This window comes from Hemicordylus capensis, chromosome 2, assembly GCF_027244095.1.
Source record: "Hemicordylus capensis ecotype Gifberg chromosome 2, rHemCap1.1.pri, whole genome shotgun sequence".
NCBI classification, from domain to species: Eukaryota; Metazoa; Chordata; class Lepidosauria; order Squamata; family Cordylidae; genus Hemicordylus; species Hemicordylus capensis.
Window position 1 is genome coordinate 394,619,731 of NC_069658.1, and position 27,809 is coordinate 394,647,539.

The window sequence follows — 27,809 nt, forward strand, 5'->3', positions numbered from 1 at the left end:
CATTTATGATCATTTATGATCTCTACCAGGCCTCCTACAACAATCCCCCTGCTAGATAGTATAAGCCATGTCGGGCAAGGGTCAAGAGAACAGGTAATAGGCCGTCTCTTTGAGATGACCCGGAGACCAACCTGCTGCCACATTCGGTACCAACTACAGTTTCTGGACTATGTAAAAAGTTTGCCCCAATTAGCATTGCAGTAGTCACGTCTGGAGGTTACCAGCATATGTACCACTCTTCTCAGGTTGTTCATCTCAAGAAACGGATGCAGCTGGCCTGGCATATCAGTCAAAGCTGATAGAAAACATCTCTGGCCACTGCCTCAACCTGAAATACTAGGGAGAGGTGTGGATCCAGAAGCATTCTCAGACTGCATATCTGTTCCTTCTGAGGAAATGTGACCCCATCTAGAATCGGCAGATCAAAATTGTCTCTGGAATTCTGACCCTGCATGCTATGTACTTCCATCTTATTTGGACTCAGTTTGTTTATTAGCCCTCATCCAGCCTATTACCACCTCCAGGCAGGCATTTAGGGAGGTTATGCCTTCTCCTGATGATGCTGACAAGGAGAAATAGATTTGAGTGTCATCAGCATATTAACAACCTGCACCAAATCTCCTGATGATCTCTCCCAGCGGTTTCATTTAGATGTTAACAAGCATTGGAGATAGTATGGAGCCCTGAGGGAAGCCATAGAGAAGCTCACATTTCAAAGAGCAACCGTCTCCAAGCAACACCATCTGAAATCTGCTCGAAAGGTAGGAGCGGAACCACTGCAAAGCAGTGCCTCTTACCCCCAACACTCTCAGATGTTCCAGAAGGATACTATGGCTGATTGTATCAAAAGCTGTCAGGAGATCCAGAAGAACCAACAGAGTCACACTCCCTCTGTCAATTCCTAATTGGAGATCATCCATCAGACCGACCAAGGCAGTCTCCACTCCATAGCCCGCCTGAAAGCCAGTTTGAAATTTGTCCAGATAATCTATTTCCTCCAAGACTGTCTGGAGCTGGGAGACCACCACCATCTCAATTACCTTGCCTAGCCATGGAAGGTTGGAGACAGGTCTATAGTTGCTTAACTCTGAGGGATCCAATGCACACTTCTTCAGAAGAAGTCTGATTGCCTTCATAAGACAAGGAGGCATCCTGCCCTCCCTCAGAGAAGCATATATAATTTCTACTAGGCCTTCAACAACAACCTAATATAAGCCATGCTTGTCCAGCATGGTCGAGAACAGGTGGTATGCTGCACCATTCCAAGCAGCTTGTCCACATCCTCAAGATTTGGAGTCACAAACAAACTGGGTCACAAATGAACTAATCACATAAGAGGAGTTGCTGGACACCTCTAATTCAGACACGGCAATAATTGTGGGATCTGAGTCAGCCTGAATACAAGATATTTTGTCTGCAAAGAATTCATTAAAAACATCACAGCAGGTAACTGATGGTTCCAAATTCAGATTCAAGGGAGGAGGGACATGTGCTAGCAATACAGGCAGAAAAGAATTGGTCCTTTGCTGCACATATTGCTGGAGCATAGGCCTTTAAATGTGCGCTGTTGTAATCTGTAAGATTCGAATCAAGTCTAGTCTTTCTCCACTTGCATTCCAGTTGTCTACCTTGCTGCTTCAGCAGCAGCTCCCACTGATCTTCCATATATCAAGGGGCCAATTTCAAAACGAGTCGGAGAGGACACTTAGGAGCGATCATGTCTACTGCCCTGGTGAGCTGATTATTCCAATTCTCCACCAGGGCATCAACAGGATCGCCAGCAGAGCCAACACAAAATCCTTCCAAGGCTTCTTGGAATCCTATTGGATCCAATAACCTTTTCGAGCGGACCATTCTAATAGACTCCTCACCCCTAAGGAGGGGAGATGTGATTGTGAGTCCAACCTTAACCAGATGGTGGACCATCCATGACAATGGGGAAATCACAGGAGTCCCCACCCACAGAACACCACCATGTTCAGAGTAAAAGACCAGATCAAGTGTGTGACCTGCAACATGCGTTGGTTCCGAGACCACTTGAGACAGGCCCATAGTTGTCTTGGCTGCTATGAACTCCTGAGTTGCCCCAGACAAATTGGCCCTGAAGCGACAATAGAAGTCCCCCAGCACCACAAGTCTGGAAGACTCCAATGCCAACCCCGCAACCAAGTCTATGAGCTCAGTTAAGGACTCTGTTGGGCAGTGGGATGATTGGTACACCAACAGACGTCCCAATCTATCCCTGGTCCTCAAACTTGATATGATCAGATATTTCAATAGGGATCCTGGTAGGGAGATGTTAAAGAACACAGCAACTCCACCTCCCCGCTCACATCTCCTCACCTGCTCTTCTGTAGAGCACTCATTAGGTCAGCCCCTTCATCCATAATATCATTGATGATTTCTGTTTTATTCTGGACTGACCTGGTGTTACAATGGAGCAAGGTGAGGCCATGTAGGTAGTTGGCAGTGCTCTCCGCAGTCAAAGAGCTGGCAGGACAGCTGGAATGGGAATCAGCTATGACATTTCTGATTTTCCTTCCCCTTTAACAGCTTGCTGACCTGCCAATGTTACTTCTGTTGCCCATGACCACCGGAATAGTTGCCCCACAATTTATGTACATGCCCTCGGGCTCCCCATCTCCAGTCAAATCCCAACACATTACTGACTAACTTTACCCAAGACCCAGTGACAAAAGCTAGCTCGACAGCTGTTTCAGCTCCTACAATAGCCATAAAGAAATATAATTCTGCCCCAGCCCTCAGTCCCACACCGAAGGCCCGGCACCAAAGGCTGGCCCTCTTTGGCAGCTGCACTACTAGCCTAGCCCCCTTTCTTCTAAATCCCCAGTATCTATCCTCTCACAAGAGACTTTGAGGCAAGGCTGGTGCATTGAGTGCCCACAGGTGTTAAATATCAGGCACTCAGAAAGGGAAGACCCCAAGTCCAGGCTGCAAAGCTGAGCTGATGTTCTGGCCAAGCAAGAAGTGGGGAGGCTGCTACTGATCTCGCGACAGTCCAGTAGGAGAGACGGTTTGGCAAAGTCAAGGCCTCTTACTCATCCCTCCAGTCTTCTCAGATGCCGCTTGCACAGCCCTCTGCCTTATAAGCCCCCAGTATCTCTACTCTCACAAGAGACTATGCAACTTATGCACAATATGTATTACATAATAGTAAGCCCATTGTAATAATGGGCTTACTCTGGTGTGACACAATTTGTGCAAATTCTGCATTTATGCAACTTATGCAAATTGCACAAACAGCATTACTAGGCAGATGTACTCTTGTGCAGTATGTCAGCCACCTAGTCTAGGACACGCAACGTTATGTAGTTGATTAAATAATACTTTTTTGTAATGCTATGCTGTGTTCCAGAATTTGTTCTAAAGCCAAGAAAGAAAATGTTCATCTTGCTAGCTAGAAAATGGATGCATGCAATTAACAAAGAGGGAGAGTATAGAAATCCTTTATCCTCAGCTTTGGAACTGGTTTAACATGTTCTATGAGATGTAATATTTCTGCCCTCTTTTGCCTGAAGCATGGGCGTAAATTATTACAGTAATAGATAACTGCTTCCCATAGATCTAGAAAGGAAGGTTATGGAGAAATGATTTCATTTCATTTTTAAAAATTTGATTTATATACTGCCCTTCCTAAAGCGGCTCAGAGGAAACAACAGGAAGTTGAAAATGCTGAACTAAATTTACAGTAATGATTGTGTACAAACAAGCAAGCCTCAAACAGGACACATCTTACTACTTAGTGTCTTTATTCAGAAAACGGTAGAAAAGAGCTAAGTTTTGCTCCCTTCTCAATTGATGTATCCTGAAAGAGGAAAAACTGCAACACATTCCCTTAACCTGAATCAAACACAAAAACTGGAATGCGATACAGTTATTAAAGGCTTTAGGTTTGACAATTTGCTTTAGTGCTTTACAAAAGTTACTAAGTGCATTTGACTTAATATATCATTGTTTAAAAGCCAGCCTACACATGAGTTTCCCAGCAATCTTGTTTAAGAACACATAACCGAACTGCCCACAGTCCTGAAACCAAGACCTCACAAATTGCTTTAGGGCAATGGCCCACATCAATCCCAAGTTTCTGGTCCACCCTTAAGCTACAGGAAGGTCCGAGCAGGCCCCATTCAATGTCAGTTACGTGAGCACCATTGTGCCAGGTAGTAAATTGCTACTGAACTGCAAGCAATTTGCCCCTCATTAGTGATGCTTTTGACAAAGTTCCCCACCAAAGGCTCTTGAGTAAACTTAGCAACCATGGGATAAGGGGACAAGTTCATGTGTGGAATGATAGCTGGTTGAAGGACAGGAAACAGAGTAGGAATAAATGGAGTTTTCACAATGGAGGGAAGTAACAAGTGGGGTCCCCCAGGGATCTGTCCTGGGACCAGTGCTTTTTAACTTGTTCATAAATGATATAGAAATTGGAGAAGGCAGAGAGGTGTCCAAATTTGCAGATGACACCCAGCTATTTATGGTAGTGAAATCCAAAATGGATTGTGAGGAGCTCCAAAAGGATCTCTCCAAACTGGTGGAGTGGGCAACTAGATGGCAAATGTGGTCCAGTGTAAGCAAGTGTAAAGTGATGCATATTGGGGCAAAAAAACCACAACCAACTTCACATATACTCTGATGGGGTCCGAGCTCTCAGTGACTGACCAGAAGGCTGTGGTGGACAGCTCATGGAAAGTGTTGGCCCAGTGCACGGCAGCTGTGAAAGAGGCAAATTCCATGCTAAGGGTTATTAGGAAGGGGATTGGAAACAAAACTGCTAATATTATAATGCCCTTATTCCAATCTATGGTGTAGCCACATTTGTAGAACTTCATACAGTTCTGGTCACCGTATCTTGAGGACATTGTAGAACTGGAAAAGGTGCAGAAGAGGGCAACCAAGATGATCAGGGGCCTGGAGCACCTTCCTTATAGGCAAGGCTACAGCATCAGGGGCTTTTTAGTTTGGAAAAGTGGTGGCTACGGGGAGACATGATAGAGGTGTATAAAATTATGCATGGAGTAGAGAGAGCGGACAGAAAAATGTTTTTCCCTCTCTTATAACACTAGAAACGGGTGATCTCATGAAACTGAAGGCTAGGAAATTTAGGACCAACAAAAGGAAGTACTTATTCACACAGTGCATAATTATGCATAATTAATCTATGGAATTCTCTGCCACAGGATGTGGTGATGGCCAGTAGCCTGGATTGCTTTAAAAGGGTCTTAGACAAATTCATGAAGGACAGTTCTATCAATGGCTACTAGTCTGATGGCTTATAGGCTACCTTCTGCCTCAGAGGCAAGATGCCTCTCAATACCAGTTGCAGGGGGAGCAACAGCAGGAGAGAGGGCATTCCTTCATCTCTTGCCTGTGGCTTCTCAGAGGCACCTGGTGGGTCCCTGTGTGAAACAGGATGCGGGACTAGACAAGCCCTTGGGCCTGATCCAACAAGGCTGTTCTTATGATGTGAATTTAATCTTGAGATTCCTTCTTTTGATTATCTTGGAGATCTGGTTGCCTGTACTTAGCATCTGGGCCTGTATAGTGGAGGAGGATTTTGCATGCATGTGTTTGCCTTGCTCTGTGTTGCCTGGGAAGAAGCAGAGTGTATTGTGAGATGTTTAATGAAAGCTACTGGCCCACAAGGGCTTATACAGAAAACCGCTTTATACTCTCACTCCTAGAGAAGTACAAATGCATTTGCAAAAGTAGTGGCATGGACATGAAACAGGGAGAAAGAGACTAGGTTTAGGCAAGCTTAATTTAAATGTGCTCATGCAGACCATTTTCACTAGTGGTGCTTAAGACCGCAAACTTATGAATACATACAGGGAACTCTCTGGGATGTACTTTCAAGTAAAAAAAAAAAAGAGCCCTGCTTGAGCCAACCAAAGAGCCTTCTGGTTGCGAACATTGTTCCCAAGAGCATTGTTCCCAGCAATGGCCAGCCATATACCTCTGAGACACAAGCAAAGCATGAAAGGAACAGCCTTCCTCTGTCTTCAACACCTGACAGTTACAGGTATACTGCCTCTAGACCTGGAGGTTCTACACAACTATCTTGGATAATAGCTGTTGAAAGAACTATCCTGTATGAATTTGTTTAAGCCCTTCAAAAAAAGCTATCTAAGCAAGCATCTGAATCATGCATAGGATTGGGCTGTAGGGGTATGCATGTAACTGGCTGGTTCAGTTCGGTTTGAGTTCGAACTTGACCGGACTAGTTCAGTCCAGCACCCCCTCAAACCCCCCACCGGTTCGGTCAGGGGTTCATGAGGTTTTTAAATTTAAAAAAACAAGAAAAACTTACGCCCTCTGGGGGTGGGGGTGGTTCTCGAAGGTTCCCCCTAACCCCACCGGCCTCCCATCCATCCATTCTTCAGCCCATTCAGGCCTTTCCCCCACCAGTGTGGCAGCCATTTTGGAGGCTGCTGGCACCTGCGTGTGGCCTGGGTCATGCCTGACCATGCAGAGGCCCATTGCACTGGCGCGACAGCCTCCAAAAGGGCCACCACAGGGGTGGGGGAAAGGCCTGAACGGGCTGGTTTTGGATGGATCGTAGGCCAGTGGGGGGGAGGGGGAACCTCCGCAGACCCCTTCCAACCACCTCCAAGAACCGCCCCCCAGAGGGTGTAAGTTTAAATCATTATTATTTTTAAATTGTGAACGAGCCGGGGGGGGGCGCGTTTCAGTCCAGAGTCGGACCAAATAGGGGGTGGTTTGGTTTGACCTCCAACCATTGAACCTGTTTACACATCCCTACTGGGCTGTAGATCTGCATTTCCCATATCAGTCTCAGACATGGAATGAGAATGTATTCTATTTTTAAATGGCTTTCTACCTTGCATTGACAACATTCACACATATTTGCTTACAACTAAGGTAAACGCCTTGGGATTGTTTTAATGAAAGGCAGTATATAAATTTAACAATACAATAAAAACTAAGGCTCAAAAGGTGCTTGTAGTGCCACCTTTTTCACAAAAAGGTGCTTTCTGAAAATGCCCAGTCTTGGAAAGCTTCAAGATTTGGCTTTCTAAAGCAGGAGTTTTCTGAACCATGTTTGTGTGTATGCATGCATGCTGCATTTGCAGCTTTGTCATGTATTCTCCAGGTGTGAGAAATTATTTTACAGTCCAAAAGACCAGCACAAACTAACCCTGAGGGTTCTGTTTGGTGTGTCGATCCTAGGAATCAATGGAACAATGTGGTTTCATTGCCTAGTTGTGCACGAGTACCCATCTGCGATGACTTGCATTATACATTCACGGATTGCCTCTCCTTCTCAGTATAAGCCATGAAACGGCAAAGGCACAGAAAGATACCCTCCCCACACTGCCCTAGCAGCTTCTACACCAGCTTGCCCTATATCATCATTACAGATCCATCATGGAGTGATCTGGATTTCAAACCCTCCTGTCTAAAGAGAAGCTCCTCAAGCAAGAGAGTCTGATTAGCTGACCTGCTTGTTTTTGTTGCCATTGCCAGCTATACAGCTCCATCCATTCTGGCAGCTACATACATACAGGTGTGGCCCCAGCACAAAGAAATGCGGAGCATCACAAAGGGTGGCAAAATGGGAGACACAGACAGATCTGACACATGGGGCATAATGTGTTGGAAAATTCTCCTCTGCAAACACCACTGCACTGAACAGGACTAGCATGTTCTTGTGCTACTTTCATTCACAGCAGTGAGGCTTGCACAGGGACACTTCCCAGGGGACTGTGCACCAAGTTAATTTATTGGCAAGAAGGTGCCATTTGCATTTTTTGCCTCAGGCGCCAAAGTGTCTTGAACCACATTTCCTCAATTTGCTCCTTGTAGTTCTTTAAATAGGTTGACATAGGCCTGGCAGATCAGAGCACCCAGAACTGCATGATTCTTGTCTCCTTGCCAACCTCTCAATGTTTTCTGTTTTTGAAAGTGCTAGAGTTCATAGCCAATGTTCCCTGCCATTCAAAACCATTTCAGACTTCTGTCTTTTGGAAAGTTGAAAACATGAATGACCTTCCATTCGATGTTTTCAGAGATACCAAAACTGGAAGAACAGAATGTGAGATGAGGAACTGGAATTGTGAAAAGCAAGTAAATAAATTAGAATCAAAGCACAGTTTTGTTCCAGTTCAAACACTGCTATTTGGACAAGCCTAAAACCAGTGATCAAACTCAGAAGATATGGCAAAGCTAACTGCAACTTTGCCAGCCAAGTCAGGAAGCATCTTGGGTCATTCTCAGGGCTGGCCTTACCGTGAAGCAACACGCAGCAATTGCCTCAGGAAGCAGATTCTAGAAAAAGCACCTTATTCCCAAACTACATATTTCTGTATGTATGTCATTAAAAAACAAAACTTCCAGTCCAAAGAAGAGTGGGCAAGCCCTTGTATTCGACCTACTGCTTCAAGTGTGCATACATTTAAGGACAATACTAGCGACCCTTAATGTTCCTTTGCACCTATCTAGGTGTTTATTCACTCACACATAATGTACGACTCTCATTTAGCTTATACAACTTTTCTGAGTTGCCGCTATAAAAACTATGGAAGCCTATAAAGATGAAGAAATTGAGTTTAAACATGCCACTATGTTGACATCTGTACAACTGCTTTGGTCCTAGTACTCCATGAACTAGAAAAACAAAATGGCCATCTCTTTTGATCAGCCACAATCACTTATTTAGTGCAACATATACCTCAAATGAGAACAAAGGGGGTTTAAGACACCATTGGCTTTCCTATACAGGCACTTTGGTACAATCCAGTTTTACTGTGATCTGTGGCTTCAGATTTGACCCTCTGTTGTCCTTGAAAATGCAGAAATGACTCACTCTGGCCACTATTAAATACAACGCTATACATGCCTGATCTGCCGGCTGAAAGTCATAAAAGCAATATATATTTACAGAGGAACTAGTCTGGAATTATAGAGCAGGCATGAAATACGCCATGTAACACTGAAGCAGCCCAGTAGTAAAGCTTCATAAAGAGGCGGCCTTCTTTTGTGCTTGAACGTCAGCCAATTCACTATGGCAAACCAGCCAGTCTAGGCACAATGTTTAAGCATAGTTTTACTGTCCCTTGCCCCACTCTGTCATCTCTGTCAGGGGACTATGCTAATTCATAACCCAATGGTAATGAAGTCCTTCCAGTCAAACACTGGAATACATTCTAAAAATTGGTGATAAAATTGTGACACTTCAAGTAATTCAGATGCTGTCAAGGGACAATGACCACCTTTGCCCCCATGGTTTGCATCATGTCAATTTTGTTTAAAGTGCTCTTTGGATTTCTGGACAGCCTTGAGCCTATATCTTCTGAACTGGATCCTTCATCTAGAAACCAGAGTTCATTACGGCTGAATGGGTCACAGTAGGGAGGAGGTGAGCATCATTGAAAGGAGGCACTTGTCTTTCCCTTCTGCTTCCAGATATCTTGCATTTGTGAGGGATGCAACATCCTTCCAGCTTCCTCTGGATTCAGATGCTTGTCACGCAGATGACTGCAGGAGGAGGGCCATTCTTGTCAGGCCCCAATTCAGTTGGCACTTCTGTGTATTTGCCCCTAGAGGGATTCTCAGGGGTTAGCTTAGGAGTCTCTGTCAATTTGTTTTTTGTCACCAGAGTGCAGAAGCTAAGACACATGAAGAGAGCAGCTGATACCATGAAGAAGGCAGAAGCGTAGAAGACATAATTGAAGTGGCCTGTAAGGTCCACAAGAAGACCTGGAACATAAAAGGTTCATCACTTAGGCAAAAGGCATGCTGAAGTGCAACAATGTGGTCAACATTTTAATATTATTCTGGTCTTAGCCAGAGTGCTACAGATGAGCTCATTAAGTACAGAACACAGCTAGCCCTGGTGCCACCCTTCCTGGCCAAAGACATGCATTCCCTGTCCAAACCTAAACCAATTTTATACCAGTTTAAGTGTCACACTCCCCACCTCAAATCCTGTGTGAGAGGGCAAAAGTGTTTGGATTAAACTAATGCATATACAGGCAACTGTCATTCTCAGGATGAGTTGCATTTTCAGGACTAGGCTAGGCTAGGCTGGATAGTTAGGCCAGCACTGCCCCCCAAGAGAGTCCAGCCCAGGGTTGCACAAGTTGTGCATGCCGTCTGAATGGCTGGCTTCTTGTGCTGGACACAGATGTAGAGTGGAAGAAATAATGTCCATAAAGCAGAAGGAATGTGGTAATAAACACTTGCATAGATGGCTTTAAATAAGGTTGAAGTCATCCTCATGGTGGGTGCATTTTTCAATGACTATTAATCATGATGGATACAAATGCTACTTTCCATTTGTAGAAAATAGAAAGAAAAACAACACGGGATTCTTGCTGACTTCCCAAGGGCATGGCTCCCCATGGGTAGACTAAATGACTCATAGTTTTGATCCAGGAGGACGATTCTTTTATTCTTTGCCTTTCTGTGCAGCATGTTGCTAGCACTGCTCCCACTGTTAACATACTCAGAGTCTCACAGGATCATTGGTTCACCGTTTGTTCGCATATGGGAGCAGGTCACTTAGCAGGCAGTGGGGTGATCACCCATAGGCTCACCAGCTACCAAGCGAATTGAAAGGGGATTAGCCTCGTGCCTTTCCCTTTTTTGGGAATGTCTAGGCAAACCCGAGTTAGAGTTAACTTTACTTCAAGGTCTCTCTGTACAGAGATTCCTCCTTTTACTTCCCCCTCCTCCTTGGTTGCCTCAAAAAAGCTAAAACTAATCACCTCAGCAGGAAAGCAGATAAGGCACTGTGAATGCTACTCCCTTCCTCATCGCAAAAGAGCTAATGGGCAATAGGAACTCAGGAGATGTTCCCATTAAAAATACTGACTGGTTCACTGGGTCCTTCTGACCTGACAGATACTGTCCTTGCATGTCCATTCAGTCCATTTACATACAGGTTGTTCTTGACCATTCATTGTGCTTATGCTAGCACACCCAACAAAGACAATGGATTATTTTCAGATCCACCAGAATTCCCCTCCGCAGGAAGGAGGAACAGCTGGTATTTTGTGCCAGGGCACATTTTGGGCTATAACTGGCCCTGGTTTTGTGAACCAGTGTGCTTCATTTGGTCTCCATACCTTGGAGTCACCTGCTGTTTGGGCAAATGACCTGACACCAGCCATTACACCAGGCGAGGTCTTGCTCTTCATGCTATTCCCACTCTCAGCCTCCAGTTTGGCTTTCTTCACTGGCCCAATCTGCCCAGCAAGCCTTGCTGCTACGAGAATGTGGCTACACAAGGACACCTTTTGGATTTAATCCTGCTGCCTAACCCCAAACTGCGTTCAGTTCTCTGCTACTGCCTTCCAGCTCTGAAAAGAGGTCCTTTGGATGCACCTGAGCCATGAGGGTCCAATCACCACTAAAAGGAAGGATGAGGTTGTATGATAATCAATGCACCCCTCTGGGCTCTTTCTTAAGTCCAAAAACCTGTTTCTTTAACACAAGCCTGCTCAACTTCACCCCCCAGCTGTTTTTGAACTACAACTCCCATAATTCCCAGTCACAGTGGCCAATAGCCAGGGATTATGGGAATTGTAGGCCAACATCTGGAGGAGGGCTGAAGTTGAGCAGCCCTGCTTTAACACCTTCTTTTATCTAGCCAGCCCGGAGTTCATTTAATTCAGACACCAAGCTAAATTGCCTCTTTGCAAGTTATCTGGTTAATCTCTATAACATATTTTAGTCATAATATTGCCTTAATCAACCCTTCTTTTATTCCTGTACCCTTAATCCTTCAATAAACCAACTGAATTCATGAATCTCAACTTAGTCAGTTCATTTCCCCGGGACCAGAACTTTGCACAAACTTATCCTGATGGGATTGCTCCACTCTAGCTCGCTAATTCCCCCACACAAGTCCAAATACATTTAGGGGTGTTTGCCAATCACCCTGGAGCAGTTCCATTAATAAGCATGTCCTGTATGCTCATGGTTATATTAATACTATCCTACCAGAATGCTGAAAACTGCTGTCTGGATGAAACTAAGGAGCATTTTCCCCATATCAAAGGATTGAGGAAAGGATGCTACTATGGAGATTGTGCTGAATGAGACCCACAGTGCTTATTGCAGCCGCAAGCCAAAAATTATTGTATCTTTTTCTTTTACTTTTCTGTACTTCCATACTCTCTCCATAACACCTAGGGTGTTTTGTTTTTGTTTTTTTCAAAACCACCATCAGTACTAGAAATCTTGTGAAAGCTTCAGGAAAGCTTCACTGATTCCCAGCCTAGTTTTATTTTGAGGTACTCAACTTATCTGCACCCCACCAAATAGGCGAGACATTTCCTTCCAATCTGTACAGTTATCAGGCTCAGTTGTATACAAGTAATTCGCCATTTTGCAGAATCTGTTGAAGAATCTGCTTTGTGTTTGAAATAGATCCAAAATCTCTTAAGACCCTAACAACTGTGTTTGGTTCATGCAGGGAATTTGACATTTCCTTTCTGTGGCCTTGGATCTATTTTTCAAAAACCCTGGCTTTTAACTGCTGCATCCTAGTTTGCTCAGCAAAGGCTCACCTCTCTATATTTTTTTAATTGCTACATTTATATCTATCTATCTATCTACCTACATTTATATCCCACTCTTCCTCATGAAGTGAAGGGAGAGAAAAAAGGATTTCACATATTTGGAATCTGTTCATTTTGTTTGCTTCAAAAAGCCTTAACACTCTGACCCTAAAGGTCACTGGATAATCAAATGCCTACTTGCATAAGCCCCCAGGATATCAGATTAGAGTTGCCAAAGTGCATTTGCAGGGTGGTTCACATTTCATGTGGCAGTCATATTTGCTTTGTGTGCATTTGCTGAGGTGAATTGGGCCGCCCCACCAATGAGGAGATGGGAGGTGACTGCCACAAGCAGAGGCTTGGTGGAGGCAACGGATTGGCTGCTCCCACAGGCCTGCTGCGGCCTTCAGCCGCCTCAGGCTGCTCACACCTGCTTGGTTCCCTAGAAACATTTTTTCTTGCACAGTGCTAGCTACTGCCTTCACTCCTCCCCGCTGTGTTGGGTCCTCTGCCTGTTCAAAAAGCAGAGGGCAAGGAAGCTGGAAGAGCAGAAAGTGACGAAACACACTGCCTGCCACTCCAACTTCCTTGCAATCTGTGTTTTGAATAGGTAGAGGGTGGAAAGCAAAAAGGAAGAGGAACAGGAGTAGTAATAGCAGATACCACCACCAGGTAGGGGGAAGGGGACTCACTCTACCTTCAAGGCCTTGCAAGGGCCAGATTGGAAGCTCTGGGTCCAGGAGAGCCTGGGTCCAGGGGAACTTGGCAAGGGCTCCACATGAAGAGGGGGAGTGCTGGCAACCTACCCTTTTTGAGCAGAGCCTTTGCAAAGGTAGGACCGGGAGCTCCTCATCGGACCCTTGCAAGGTTTCAGAACGTGGGTTAAGAAGAAGAGGCTGTTTGCTGGCAGCTTCTTCTCATTGTCCTGGCCCCTTGCAAAAAGGTAGCCAAGAAGATGAAAAGAGGCTGCCAACAAGCCTCTTTATAAATGCTGCAGGGAGGGAGAGAGAGGGCAAGAGGAGCCTTGCTTCAGGGGCCCAAACTCCTTGGGCTGCCCTTGAGTTGAATGCCATAAAGTGTGAAGGGAAGATGCAAATCTGTCAACAGAGAGCGCAGAAAGAGGAGGGTTGCAGTCCTCAACAGCAACAGATCTCCACAGGGGACTCTAAAGCTTTGCTTTTATATTTCAAACAGACCAAACAAGAGCTTCTTCCAATCTCTATCAAAAGGCACTAAAATAGAAACATTAACATGTAGATTATAATTGAGTCCATAACAACCACACACACACACACACACACACACACACACACACACACACACCCTCTACCAAAATATTTCTTCATCTGGTTTTTAAAAATGCAGTTGCAAGACCATTTAAAACCAGCTCTGAACAAACTGTATCCTGAAGGACTATACTCTAAATAAGTTTATTAATTATGCATTTAGAATCTGTTTAAGAATAATTGCTTCTAGGGTAAAAGGATGGGTTTTATTCATTTCCTTCCCATCTTTTACCTTAATCTTTTTCAATTTTTCAATATAGGATTATCATCTAAGAACCACCACAACATTTAAGCTTATCATTATTAGTCGCTGACATTCAGCAAAGCTAATCATGGGTGGCATGTGCCTACAGCACCACTGGCACTTCAGCAGAACAGCCCTGTTCTGCTTTACTTTAAATTCCGCAAGCACAATCGCACAACTGTGCTTGTGCAATTTAAAGTAACAGTGGAACAGGGCTGTTCCTCAACAGCGCCAGTATGCAGTAGGCATACACCACAGCTCGGTGGTGCTCAACTATCTATGTTGCACTGAGCTGAATTATCATCAATTTTAAAAAGTTTTAATTGTAAGTCTTTTTGTTCTGAAAAGAGTTCTTTTAAAAGTGGTAGCCATGCTACTTTTTAAAAAGACGTCATGCTGCAAAATGGCATAGAGTGACGTACTCCATTCTAATCTATTGGTTTACCTTTATATTTTAGTACCTTGAGTTTCTGTTGCTGCTCATGGAGCGAAATAAAGTTATGTATGTAGTACCCTTGAGAAAGGGGTGAGGAGGCATGTAACATATCAGGTTAGTCCCAAGAATAAGAGTAATCCTTCCCACCTGCAAATACGTTGCTCTTATTTTCATAGGCACAAGCAGTGGACGCACCAGGGAGTTATAGCCCATTGTGACTCCCTGGGATGAGCCAACAGCCTGCACACATGCATGGCGGCCATGTGCATGGTCAGCATGGTGTTGCTGACCATGCACATGGCCACTACACATGCACGATGGCCTTGTGTGTCCCAGTGCTGCACAGAGGCTGCTGAGTCAGTGCAGCAGCCGCATGTGGACTTCTGAGCGCCACAGCAGGAAAAGTGGCCGGGAGGCAGAGGAGCAGGTGAGGACTTGCTTTACTTCATGCTTAAAGGTCCCGCTCCCTGTGCCACCAAAACACTTCATGCACATCCCAATCCCACATCTCTAAAAAAGAAACTCAGTTACATGGTGGGATTGGGAACATTTGGTAAGCACTGAGAAAACATCAATGAGATGAGGACTTGAGTGGAACTGGGACGGAAAAGGCATTGGGGAGAAATAAGAACAAGACAAGACAGGGCCCTATGGCAAAACTGGAAGACAGGCTGGCCATCGGGGAAAGTGTCTTGCAAAACGCTGGGCTGCTGCTTGTCAGCCATATTGCTTTGACTCTCTCAACTGGCCAAGATAAAGGCAACTATTGGGCCCTGTTGTCTAAAGGCTGTGGTAACTGCCCTGCAGGGAATTCTGTGGCTGCTGCCCAATTCTGCTTCTGTAACTACAAAATCCTAGAGGCCTAAGTTCTCTCTGCATCTTACCTGCAAGTGGGGGTCCAACAAGAATGGTGATGCTTTCCAAAATGGTGAAGAGACCCAAGGCACTGGAGAACCTGTCCATGTCTACCACATCCATTAACACCTGGAAGAGAAGTGCCCCGACCACGCTCATGGAGACACTGTAGACCAAACAGTAGAGGACAAGAACACTGTACTCGGCTGAGATAGCACAGATGAGGTTGCTCAGGCCGTTGAACATGACAGCCACACTGAAGAGGTAGATCCGCCGGCCAGTGAAAACCTTGAGGCCCGAGAGCAGGCCTGCCATGGGCCGCATGAATATGTTGATGAACCCAATGATGGAGATGAGGAGGGCTGCCTTGCGTTCCTCCACTCCATTCAGGATGGCATAGGGCACCAGGTAGACGAGAGGCAGCACAAAACCCATCACCATCCAGGTCACTCCAATGGTGTAGATCCGGTAGCCTTTGTTCTTGCAGAAGACATCAAAAGCCAGGTATTTCTGCAGGGTCTGAAAGCAAGCAGTACACCTGGACTGACGCGGCTGCTCCCCATCATGGAGGGTGTTTCCATTGGACAAATGTATGCTTTCAGCTGACTGTCCAGGAGAGGACTTCAATGAAGAGGAAAGCAGCTTGACTGGGAGTGGTCTCATCACAGCCCCACACACGCAGCAGTTCAACAGCACTCCCCCAAAAATGAGGAAAGTGTTTCTCCAGCCCATCTCATCCAGCAAGTACTGAGAGATCAGTGGCCACAGCGTGAGGCCAATGGAGACGCCCGTGGAGGCCAGAGCATTGGCCAGTGCTCGCCGGCGTATAAAATAGTAGCCTAGCACAGTGATTCCTGCCTGGAAGCTAAAAGATGATCCCAAACCTTTAAAGAAAGAAACCAAGAGAGATATGGAAGAATGTGAACCAGCAATACAGACATTTGAAACACGGGTCTAATATTTTTAAAGTCAAGTCCTAAATTTCAGTCCTGGCTTCACCCCATTTTGCCTATTCAGACATTATGTTGTACACACGGTCTTGTTTTTGTGTGAATTACTGTACATGCGTGCATTTTGAAAGTGAACCTGGGTACAGACCCCCTCAAGTGCAGGATACAGATAGGAAATGCACTGCTATACATGTGTTCGAGATAATGGTACCTGTGTACACTGCAGAGGTACACTTAGCCATGGACCATGGGGATTTGTGGCCTCCTATCTTCTGGGGGACCTCCAAATGTTCTGGGGGTGGTCCCCAGAGCCCAGCCGCTGCCCCACACTTGCCAAGCAAGTCAAATATTTTTAAAAAACTTTTTTTAAAGCGCCGTTGCACGGTGGGGCTGGGGGCTATCAGTGGGTGTGTGGGCACTCGGGGGCGGGAGGCAGTGGCAAGAGCTCCTTCTCTGAGCCCGCCTGCCTCCCAAATAGCAGATTAGGCCGTTTTCAGCTCATTTCAGGCCTCTGCGCATGCATATGTGCGCACAGAGAGCCCTTAAATGGGTCGAAAATAGCCCAATCTGCCATTTGGGAGGCAGATGGGCTCAGAGAAGGAGCTCTTGCCACTGCCTCCCTCCCCCAAGTGCCTGCACACTCGCTGGCAGCTCCTGTCCCCACCGCGCAGCGACACTTTAAAATATGTTTAAACATGTTTTTGACTTGTTCCCAACAACCCCTGCAGCCCTCAGCTGGGAGTGGGGGCAGTTTACGAAGCCCTTCAGGTCCAGGCTCCAAAATTACCAAGGTGCACCCTTAGTACATTGTACACAGATTGTATGTGCATTAAACATAATGTGTTAATAGGCTAATTAGTCTATTTGTTTCACACAGCTTTCCATTACCTTGACTTGCTATGATAGGTACAGAAATACTGAAGCCAGACTTTAGTACTGTATCCCTACAAGGTCTGTGCCTTCATCTGACTATATCTTTAGCTAGAACTACAGTGACATTTCCATCCTCCTCTGACCTTCTGAGGATCTAGAGGTTTAACATGTCACTGACAGTGACTCTATACAACATTCAGTATAATACAAATAGAGCACTATCTTTTGGATTCCACTTATTTGTACAGATAAAATAAGTATATCTATTTTAGAATTATTAGAAGTGTTAATTGTCTCATGTGACTTAATATTATCCAATGGCCAGTATATGTATCAGAACTTGAAGCTCATTTTTTAATTAGTAAATGCTCCCTGGTTTTTTTGGCGGGGGTGGGGGGGCAGGCAACAGTTACATTTACGGACCAGACGGACAAGGCCTCAAGTGAAAGTACTGGAGATCATAGAGTGCAATTTCAGCAGCTTGATCTTACTTCTCCGGTTCTTATTTTGTTTCCTTTTGAAAACAATGGAGCACTAATAGTCATAAAATGGGACTGACCTTCCCAATATCCCTATAAATCTGACATGTAGAAATAGGGTTGTTGTGAGGATAAATATAACCTTGTACACTACTCTGGGTTCCTTGGAGGAGGAGCAAGATGTAAAAACAAATAAACTGATCAGAACTGCTTATTCTCCCTTTAACAGCATAATGTGCCAAAATCTGGAGGTGATGTTTTCCACAGCAGGGAGATGAATATTATCACTTTCTCATGTCTGTACATCAAGCTGCTACTAGGGGCACAGGCACATGAGCTGGCTCAAAAGTTGGACTGTGTGCAGAGGGTCTCAATCCTTGAATGTTAAGCAAGAGCATGATTGACTTGAAACAATCAACAATTCCTGAGGCATAGGTTTGGTCATCTGTCCCCTATGCCAATTCTGCTAAGTGGAGGGCAAACAAAAAGACATTCCAAGGAACCAACCCTGGCTAAACAAAATGATGAGTGGTACACAAGAGAACCCCCAAAAGAAATCTCAAGCTTGATCTATAAACAACTTAAACCATGAAGTTTAATCAAATCTGTGTAATAAATAACACTTCATTAATTCTAATGCATTGATCCCATATACTAAAATCCTTCCAAGTATTCACACATTAAAAAAAACCATTAAAAATATTATCCTATTGCAAAAAGTATATAAACATAATCTTTAAAAGCCCAGAGAATGTTTCTTCTATGGTCCCCAGTCGATGCAATAAAGGTCAATATGATGTCCTTAATAGGGCTCTATGGATATATCTCAAAACTCCATATGAAGATGTTGACAGTTCCAGAGAAATATGTCCAACAATTCTTTACAATACACCAAATGCGTTTCAGCTGTTACTCAGCCTTCTTCAGCGGCATTGATTCAAAAAATTCTTCAATACAGTGGTGTATGTGTCATGTTTTACTTTTGTAGCTCATAAATGAAGATATACTCTCCTCTTGCCCACAAAACATTAATTATAATAGTTATAATGTATCTAGCACACTTAACAGTGTTCAAAGCACATTACATATATTTAGGATGGACAGAGGTGGACCATGCCCCACCCCCTGCTATGTTTTAGACCACACAACATTCTTCTTCGGGAACACCTATATCTCAAACCAACTGACTTGTTCTACACAATTTGAAATTAGTATCATAAAATATTAAATGGGCCTATACTCTAGATATGTCAACTCTTGCTCACAAAAAGAAAAAAAGAGTGCATATGTGACTGACAGTTGTTTGATATAGAGTTGCTATTATAGAGAGAGGTGCTTCACACAACATGTACAAAGCGCCTGACAGGGTTCTGTGGGGAGAGCGAGTTTAGCCCACTCTCCCCGCAGATGAGCAGCCACTCGTAGCTGGGTGGCCGGATTGCCTGCCCACACGACTGCCGGCTCCATCATGGAGCCGGCGGGGGCTGCGGGGACCAGGGCATCCTGGAGAGACCCCTGAGCCTGGGCGGCTGGGGGTCTACTCATGTGTCACCACGTGCTACGGAAAACACGAGCAATTCGCTCCGTTAACCTTATTTAAGGGGAGGGTGTTTTAGGCGGGCTAGTCACCATGGGAGCACTGGGCCCGCCCATGAGTCCAGTGGTTACCACACTCCACGGAAGGAGGGCTAAGCTCCCTTAGCCCACTTTCCATTGATCGTGGGAACAGCCTCAGAGTGTTATTACCACAGAGTTATTACAAGACATGAAAAAAAGTAATGCCAGAAAATGCTCTTTAGACTACATTGCTTTATGCAATTCCATAATGAGTATATCCAATAGTTAGGCCTTGCTGAGAATCTTCCTTCACTTCTTATTGAAAGAGCACCCTTATGTAATTCAGGCCAGTATTATCATCCTCCCATTGCAGCTGACTGGAGTGGGGTTATGCAAGCTTGCCTAAGACTACCTAATGGGTTCAGAGCTAAGACGTGAACTAGGATCACAACTCATGCTCTTAGCATGGCACTACACCAGAAAAGCGATGTGAAATCAGGATGAAGACTGCACACACCAAACCACTGCACTTTGGTTATTGTACTCACCAGTGATGAATCCAGCTGTTATGTAAAGCTGGCTAATAGACTTGGAGAAAGCACTGGCAACCATGCCCATTCCACTAAGAAGGCCTCCCAGCATTACAGTGGTCCTGCAGCCAAATCGCTCCACCAAAATACTGCAGAGGGGCCCTGAAACATAATTGCACCAATATCAGAGTAGGAACTTAAGATGCATTTTCATTTAAGAAATACAGAATGGTCAAATTCTACCGTGCTACATGCCCCTCCCATGGTAATTACTACCCACAAATCCTATGGCTATGTTATGTAAAAAAAGGATTCTAAAGTGCAAGGAAATACTTTCATTGCGTTTAAAAAGAAACCATCAAAACACTTCCTGCTCAAAGTATTTGTGTGAATGTTCCTAAACAAATATGTCCAGCAAGATTAGGCTCTGCCCTGTGAACTGACCTAGAGAAGATATTAGTAATGATCACAGTGTGGTTATATATTTCTTGGAGCATATATTTACAGCTGGCTGGTTTGGACAGTACCATCTGACTGGTCACCCCATGTTATGAGAAGCATGTGTGTGTGTGTGCATATCTCCCTCCTCTACCCATTGAGCTGTTCCAGATAAAATACATAGTTTACCATGTAGTAAGGGGTGGTAAGGATGTTCTGCCTCTACAGGACTATGTGGGGACCACATAGCACCAGGTGAAGGGGAGACGTGCATACATGGTTCTCCTCATGCAATGGGAGTGACCAATTGGACAGAATTGTCTCTACTGGCCGAGTAGCATTAAAAATGTCATGGCTCATTTTTGTTAATGACTGTCCCTCTAATAATAAGAATTTATTCATGGGGAAGTGGTTTAACGAAGCAATTGAGATGGGAGGGAAAGAAAAATGACATCCAGAAAGACAAAAATTGTAGTTAATTTTATCTACCCAAGAATTGCCTCTGAAGAAGAGTACTACTTTGAAATGTGTAAGGCAACACTGAACTAATTTTATGAAAGTGTACCAATAAAAACACACTGAGTAAATCTATCAGCACCTTGGGAGTTCTTCCTGCATTTTTGCCTTCAAAGTGGTTTAACCACATTCAATTTTTATCTCAGGGCATGATTTCCCCCCAGCAAGTTACTAAAGGCAAGCAGGAAATGTGAACAGGAAGTAGAATTTGCCCTTTTTGTGACTTTCTAGTTGACTTAATTACCATTTGTATGTGACCTTGCTTTGTGCTCTTGGTTTCTGTGACTTTTTGTGAGGAAATAAGTTGTGAGCAAAATATGTCCCGCTTGCTCCTCTTGCTGGTGCTGGCAGATAGAAACGGCTGAGCTTATGGGTGGGTTCTAGTGGGGGACAAAGCCGCCATGTATGGACATTGATGGAGAAGCAACTCTGGGGCACCTGCTGCTAAGCCACCATGTTGCTCTGCCATCACTAATCCTGCTTCTGTAGCCTACACAGTCAAAGCACATGGAGTAAGCAAACATGATGGTGCTGACTTTTATGCAGAAAATTCCAGCTTTACCAACAAAGAAAGATCAGTGACTCACCCTACATTCCAGCTTTTACACTTTTTTTTGCATATGGCCCAGAGATAAAAACAAGAGGCCTATCAGCAGCCTACACTGCTTTGATACACCATTGATCCATTAGATCCAAGTGGCAGATCAAAGGGATCATGGTGTCAAAATCTTAAAGGGATTTGACATGGTGTCTCACTTTGTTTGCCCATCTTTCCTCCTATGTTAGAACAGTGGGAGCAGAAGATGGTAATATAGACTGTAGTTAGAAAGATCTGAGGGATGTCATTTTCCTCCTGACAGGACTCCTGTGCCTTTAGCAGTAGCTTTAGCAACCTTGCCAGAAAAAAGCAGAAAACTCTAAAAGACCCAGGAGCAGGGCTATCCTTAGGGCAGGGCAACTGTCTGGGGCTGCTCTTGTTGCTGCCATTAAAATTAACTTAAAGGGGACCTCCTGTACTGGCTGATTTGTCCCAGGCCCTCCACCCTGCCAGGGTTCTCTAAGGAGACCCTGGCCTGCAGGAGATATGTGCAAGATACTGCTGGTCACTGGCGGCACTGCAATAGATGGACCATTAGCGCAGCTCCTCCTAAGGAGGAGATCTTTCCAATTCTCACTTAATATCTGGGTGAAGCAAAGACAGAAATGTGGCATGAGAATGTACAATGCCTCAAGCTTAGGGTTGTCAATTTTCTGGCTACAAAACTGGCCTGGCTTGCAGATGTTAACAGATTTAACTTTTCATGGCATGGAGCCAAATTTTGTCAGCTGCATATCAAACCTTTGTTGAAAGGCACAGGAGCAAGCTATCCATTCGTCTGCCCAGCAGTTGGCAACTCTATTCAGGCACCATTCCTGATTCAATAACATTCTACAAGTAAATGGCAATAACATTCCAAAGTAAAAGCCTTTGAGCAAAAAGAATTACTTCCCCTTCAACAACAACCAATATTTATATACCGCTTTTCAACAAAAAAGTTTCCAAAGCGGTTTACATAGAGAAATAATAAATAAATAAGATGGCTCCCTGTCCTCAAAGGGCTCACAATCTAAAAAGAAACATAAGTCCAGACAACAGTAACTGGAAGTACTGTGCTGGGGGTGGATAGGGCCAGTTACTCTACCCTTCCTAAATAAAAAGAATCACCATGTTAAAAAGGTGCCTCTTTTCCCAGTTAGCAGGGTAACCCTTCAAGTTTCTTTGTCTTTTTTACATTTATGCCCTCCATTTCAAGACAGGCCCAGTTTATTTCTTTCAACATGCCATTTCTTCCTGGCCTGTCCAGGCTGACATCTCAGTTGTGAGGCCTACAGCCCAGCTGGGACAAATTAAACCCCAGCCTGTTTCCTCCCTTAAAAACATGTATTTCTTAAGGACTCATGTTTCTCCAGCACAGGTGTGTACAAAATGGAAGTTTCAGCCCAAACTGGTGTCCTGCCCCTTTCCCCTCGTTGTTTAGAGAGACATTGTTTAGAGAATCATCACAGGAGAGAAACACCCACACAAATGAATAAAAGGAGTCAGTACAAGGAGAAGTGGCTGTTCTGGAGATGGCTGGACTTCCCCCACATCTGTGCCACTTCCAAAGTCACTCCCAAAGTTTTGAAGTATTGGGACAGACGGCATGCTGATGCATGCAGGCACATCAGATACTTCTGGATAGTTCTGGTAAACGGCAGTGGGGCGGCAGGGAGGTACATTGCTGCCCTGGTGGACTTTAGAAAACTGGATCGCCAGCGGGGAAAGAGCGGCGGGAGGGATAAGTGCATCCTCCCCCGCCCTTAAAGCAGCACCCCCCCACACCTTCAAACCACTCCCACCTGGTTCCGTGCACATCCCTAGCAGTGATATAGGAAAATGCTGAAAGGCATCATCTCATACTGCGTGGGAGGAAGCAATGGTAAAACCCTCCTGTATTCCACCAAAGACAACCACAGGGCTCTGTGATCACCAGGAGTCCACACCGACTGAACGGCACACTTTACCTTTATGAGTTGTACATCACCTCGGGTATAATTAAGGATAAACATTTTAATAAAATATACTAACATCATCATTAAAAATAGCACTCACCACCTGCATGCAGCACCGCTGTCATGATAGACGGGAACCATGATGTCTCACTGTTGGTAGCTTGAAACTCATGCTGCAGATCCTTGAAAAAGACTCCAACGCAGGAAGGAAAGCCCAGCGTTAAGCCTTGAACCAGCACTGTGGCTATTAAGACCATCCATGCCCATCCTCCATCCTGCACTTTGGAGACCCTAGGAGCAGCCTCTCCTTCTTGGGGCATTTTCTCTTAGAGTTTCCCCTCAGCAGGCCTAGTTAGAGGAAAACATATGAGAGCAGGGCAGCAGCAAGCTCAATATAAAGGCAAGAGCAAGGGAGCCACTGAAAAACAGCCAGTGTGAGAAGCAGAGCTTTCTATGCTTCTCTAGAGCACTTCTCAGTGCTTGTCATAGGCTTCTGGAGTCACCAGCTGCTAGAGAAAGGACTGCCTTTCCCTCTTTATTTTACAAGGCTATTAATCCATCTAGGTATAACACTGGACACACCCCCAGTGAGGTAAGAGTGAGTATTACTCAGCAAAGTCTGTTTTATCTTTCACCTGCTTTTGTCTGATGAAAGTCTTTTTCCTGCCTTTATCTAATGCTATAAAGTGAGGAGAAGGCAATGCATGCAAATCTTGATGATAGTTAAAAAGTATATATAGTTTTGCTGAGCATTCAGAACTGTAATGAATGCTCTTGCATAGGCTTCTGTCCCAGTAACCCTGTTTGTTCCTGGGTAGAATTTAAGGAGTTGGGTTGCTGGCTTTTAACATTTCAGGGTCCAATCTACTGAGAAGTAATCCATGCCACTCTAAGGACTTCTTCATACAACATTTGCATCAGTTTTTATATTTCCCCTAACATGTAATATTTTTATTGGCTAGAAGGGGCATTTGATATAAAAACTGCCTGCCTCTCCTTTCTGTCCCAAATGCACAACATTCATAATGCATATGTCCACACAAATAATACAACTGATATTCAAATATGCTTTTCATGTCTTCCTACTTCCAACCAGTACTGCAAAGTCTCACTGCTGAACTTCTGGATCCCGAAAAGGTTTACATTAGTAAAGACTCAACTGTTCTTAGGCATTTTCACACTGGAAGGGAGAAGTGAAAATGGGTCCCCAGTCTTCCTGCATCCGAGTCTGGACTGGGGATCATTTTTAATCACACACAAATAAACTGAAGGCAGGAAATGGCACCTTCTGTGGATTCTGCTGCCTGGCTGGAATAACTATTGCTTCCTGGTAAGGCTGGCGTTGAGTAAAGAGCACCTTAGACCTTTCTAGAGCTGCGTGCTCCACTCCAGCCAGCTGTAAATGTAAAGGCAGAAAATGGTGGAGTACAAAGTTCTTTAGAGCATGCAGCCATACCAGATGCCCCTGCTCCCATTTTTGTTGAGAAATGGTTTAGAACACATCTGCTCCCAGCAATACCAGCAGAGATATTTGTACCTAGCAGCTGGCTCCTCTGGTACCCTCTCCAAGCTCACAAGCTGGAGGTCTGGACAGAGTGTCCATGCTTGTTCATCGACAGGAACAGATTACAGTGGGAACAAGTGACACCTCGCATCATCACAGCCACTCTTACTGAATTACTGATTCTCCATTCTCAAAGTTGCTCCAGTTACTTTTGAAACACCGCAAATGCAATCACAAAGTCTGTGTTTTATTATTTGTGCAAATGTAGCACCAAGTTACATATGCACCTGCTTCCCAAAGTTAATATATCCTCCGGGCTGTCCCTTAATTTTGCTGATTAGGTATCTTCCCTGGAAAACAGATATAATAATAATAATAATAATAATAATAATAATTCAATTTCTATACTGCCCTTCCAAAAATGGCTCAGGGTGGTTTACAAAGAGAGATAACAAACAAATAAGATGGCTCCCTGTCCCCAAAGGGCTCACATTCTAAAAAGAAACATAAGACACACACCAGCAACAGTCACTGGAGGTACTGTGCTGGGGGTGGATAGGGCCAGTTACTCTCCCCCTGCTAAATAAAGAGAATCACCACAGTAAAAGGTGCCTCTTTGCCCAGTTAGCAGGGGTCTAACTATATGTAGCCTTTCTCCTATATATCTTTATAAATCTTACTATAGGTGCAGCCTAGGCTGGCCAAGGCTATTTCGCAATTATATAGCACTTTGCTGTCATATTTAAACCTCAGTAATCCTTACAACAGCCTTGTAAAACGACTCTCCATTACAATCTCCCTATTACAGGTGGTGGACTGAGAGAACCTGGCTTGCCTAATACCCTCTAATTAGGTCATGACTACTCCTGTCATGACTAAATGCAGCCATTTCCTGCAGGACAATCTAAGCATGTCTACTAAGTCCCGCAGAATTAAATGGGGCTTATTCCAAAAGAAAGCATAGGATTACAACTCTAAAGAATGAATGATAAATAAACAGGGACCTTAGTATACCTTGTTAAAGAGTCAACATCAAATTCTGGATTGTCTAGAAGCAGCCTGCTGCTGCTGCTGCCACGACAGGGTTGCCCATATGAGGGACAACAAGCCTGCAATCAAGTCATGCACAGATGTCTCACTTTCTGCAGGAAGACAGAGCGGGGTTTCTTTTGACACTGTTTGGACTTTAAGCCTCAGCAGAGGGAATTTGGGATGGAGCTTTGTTCTAAGGAGCTGACCTGAGAGAGAACGATACCTGACCAAAGAAGACAGAAAGGATCTTTTAAACTTTCACCTCGGGTCTGCCGTCTAGGGTGGGAATGGGATCCTTTAATTTCAGGCCAGGTATCAGCATTGACAGTGGAGATGGGGGAAGCAGTTTCCTCCTCTTCTGACAAGAGGCACTCAAGATCCGTTACAACAAGGCTAGTCTTGTTTGATGCTCAAGGAGGGATTCTTTGTGTCCCTTTCCAGAAGACGCTGCTGCTGCTACACCTCCTCTTCCCCTTGCCCACCACCCTGGCCAGCCTCTCTCCTCACAGCCATTGCACAGAGAGAAGCGAAAAGCGGCGCCGAAGGGGTCTTCGTTTGAGAAGCGTCCCTCAACCCCCGCCCAGAGATCCCGAGCGGGTCTCCCCCCTGCTCGCCGTCCTCCTCCTCCTCCTACCTGTTCGCACCGGCCAGGAGGAGAGACGAGGAGGAAAGGGCGGGCTGGCTGGCGTTCCCTCTCTCCGAGGGGGCCCGCGTGGCACCTTCCCTCCTGCTCTCGCTCTCCGAGGGCCGCCCGGGCTCTTGACTCTGTCGGTCGCCGCTGCCTATGGAGGAGGAGGAGGAGACTTGGTGGCCGGGAGCCAAGACTGAGCAGTTCGGGCTGGCTGAGGTCACTCACAAGCCAGGACGTCAGTGGGGGGACTCCCCGGGACTGCTGCTGGCCCGTCGAAGGAAAGAGGGAGGCTTCTTACGCGTGACCCCCGGCGACCCCACAGCAGCCAGGAACAGGAACTAAGCGGAGGGAGGGCAGAGGATCAGTATCTGGGTTCTAATGGATTAGCATGATTCACGGTAGGGCGTAGCTAGGTGAGAGGCGGGGCCCGTGTGGCAGCCCCTCGGAGGGCAAGAGCGAATGAAGCAAGAAAGACAGGGGGGCTGGGTTCTTTGAACCCATCGGCTCAATTATCTCAACACCCCTGAGCGTGACATATGGGCTTGTTGGTTAGTCATGGTGGGTTTAAAAAAAAAAAAAAAAATAAGGAGGAGAGCTGGTCTTGTGGTAGCAAGTATGACCTGTCCCCTTAGCTAAGCAGGGTCTGCCCTGGTTGCATCTGAATGGAAGACTTGATGTGTGAGCATTGTCAGATATTCCTCTTAGGGGATGGAGCTGGTCTGGGAAGAGCAGAAGGTTCCAAGTTCCCTCCCTGGCGGCATCTCCAAGATAGGGCTGAGAGAGACTCCTGCCTGCAACCATGGAGAAGCCACTGCTGCCCGTCTGTGAAGACAATACTGAGCTAGATAGACCAATGGTCTGACTCAGTATATGGCAGCTTCCTATGTCCCTAAGTATGTTGATACTTATTTCTAACGTTCTAGTGCTCACAAAGATAATAAACCTGTACCCCTTCAACCCTAGGAGATTCATATGACTGAATGTTGCTCAAACCAGTGGCAGTGGCTACCTCTTGAGGATGGGGGTGGGCAGAGAGCAAGGTAAGGAGCTGGGGTAACCTTGGGCAGGGTTGGGAGTAGGCAGGTCCAACCCTAAAGCCTGGATGGCTTTAAGAGGGGTTCATTTAGATAAATTCATGGAGGACAAATCTATCAATGGCTACTAGTTTGCTGGCTATAGGCCAGCAAACCTATATGAGTACCAGTTGCAGGGGAGTAACAGCAAGAGGGAGGGCATGCCCTCAACTCCTGCCTGTGGCCTTCCAAGGCGTATCTGGTGGACCCAGGGGCGTAGCTAGGGAAGAGGGGGCCCATGTTCATCCCTCTCTCTGGAGGCCCCCCAGAGTGAGGGAGATAATGAAGAAAATAGGGATGGGGGGGCTGTGAACCCTTTCGCTCAATT

General features: G+C 45.2%; 1 protein-coding gene across 8 annotated transcripts; it reads right to left on the reverse strand.

Moving 5' to 3' along the window:
- Window positions 1-3,753: 3,753 nt before the first annotated feature.
- Window positions 3,754-26,827, reverse strand: SLC16A5 (solute carrier family 16 member 5). Of its 8 annotated transcripts, XM_053303638.1 has the most exons (6): window positions 26,634-26,827; window positions 25,760-25,854; window positions 23,342-23,589; window positions 19,774-19,917; window positions 15,396-16,250; window positions 3,754-9,738 (listed from the first exon to the last, which is right to left on the reverse strand). In XM_053303638.1, exons 3-6 carry the CDS (start codon window positions 23,559-23,561, stop codon window positions 9,494-9,496), a joined length of 1,464 nt encoding a protein of 487 aa, XP_053159613.1. In that variant the 5' UTR covers window positions 23,562-23,589; window positions 25,760-25,854; window positions 26,634-26,827; the 3' UTR covers window positions 3,754-9,493. The 8 variants fall into 8 exon arrangements, with proteins under 8 accessions (XP_053159613.1, XP_053159617.1, XP_053159611.1 ...); XM_053303642.1 differs by lacking the exon at window positions 25,760-25,854 and having other exon boundaries at window positions 23,342-23,434; XM_053303636.1 differs by lacking the exon at window positions 25,760-25,854.
- Between the last annotated feature and the right edge of the window lie 982 nt (window positions 26,828-27,809).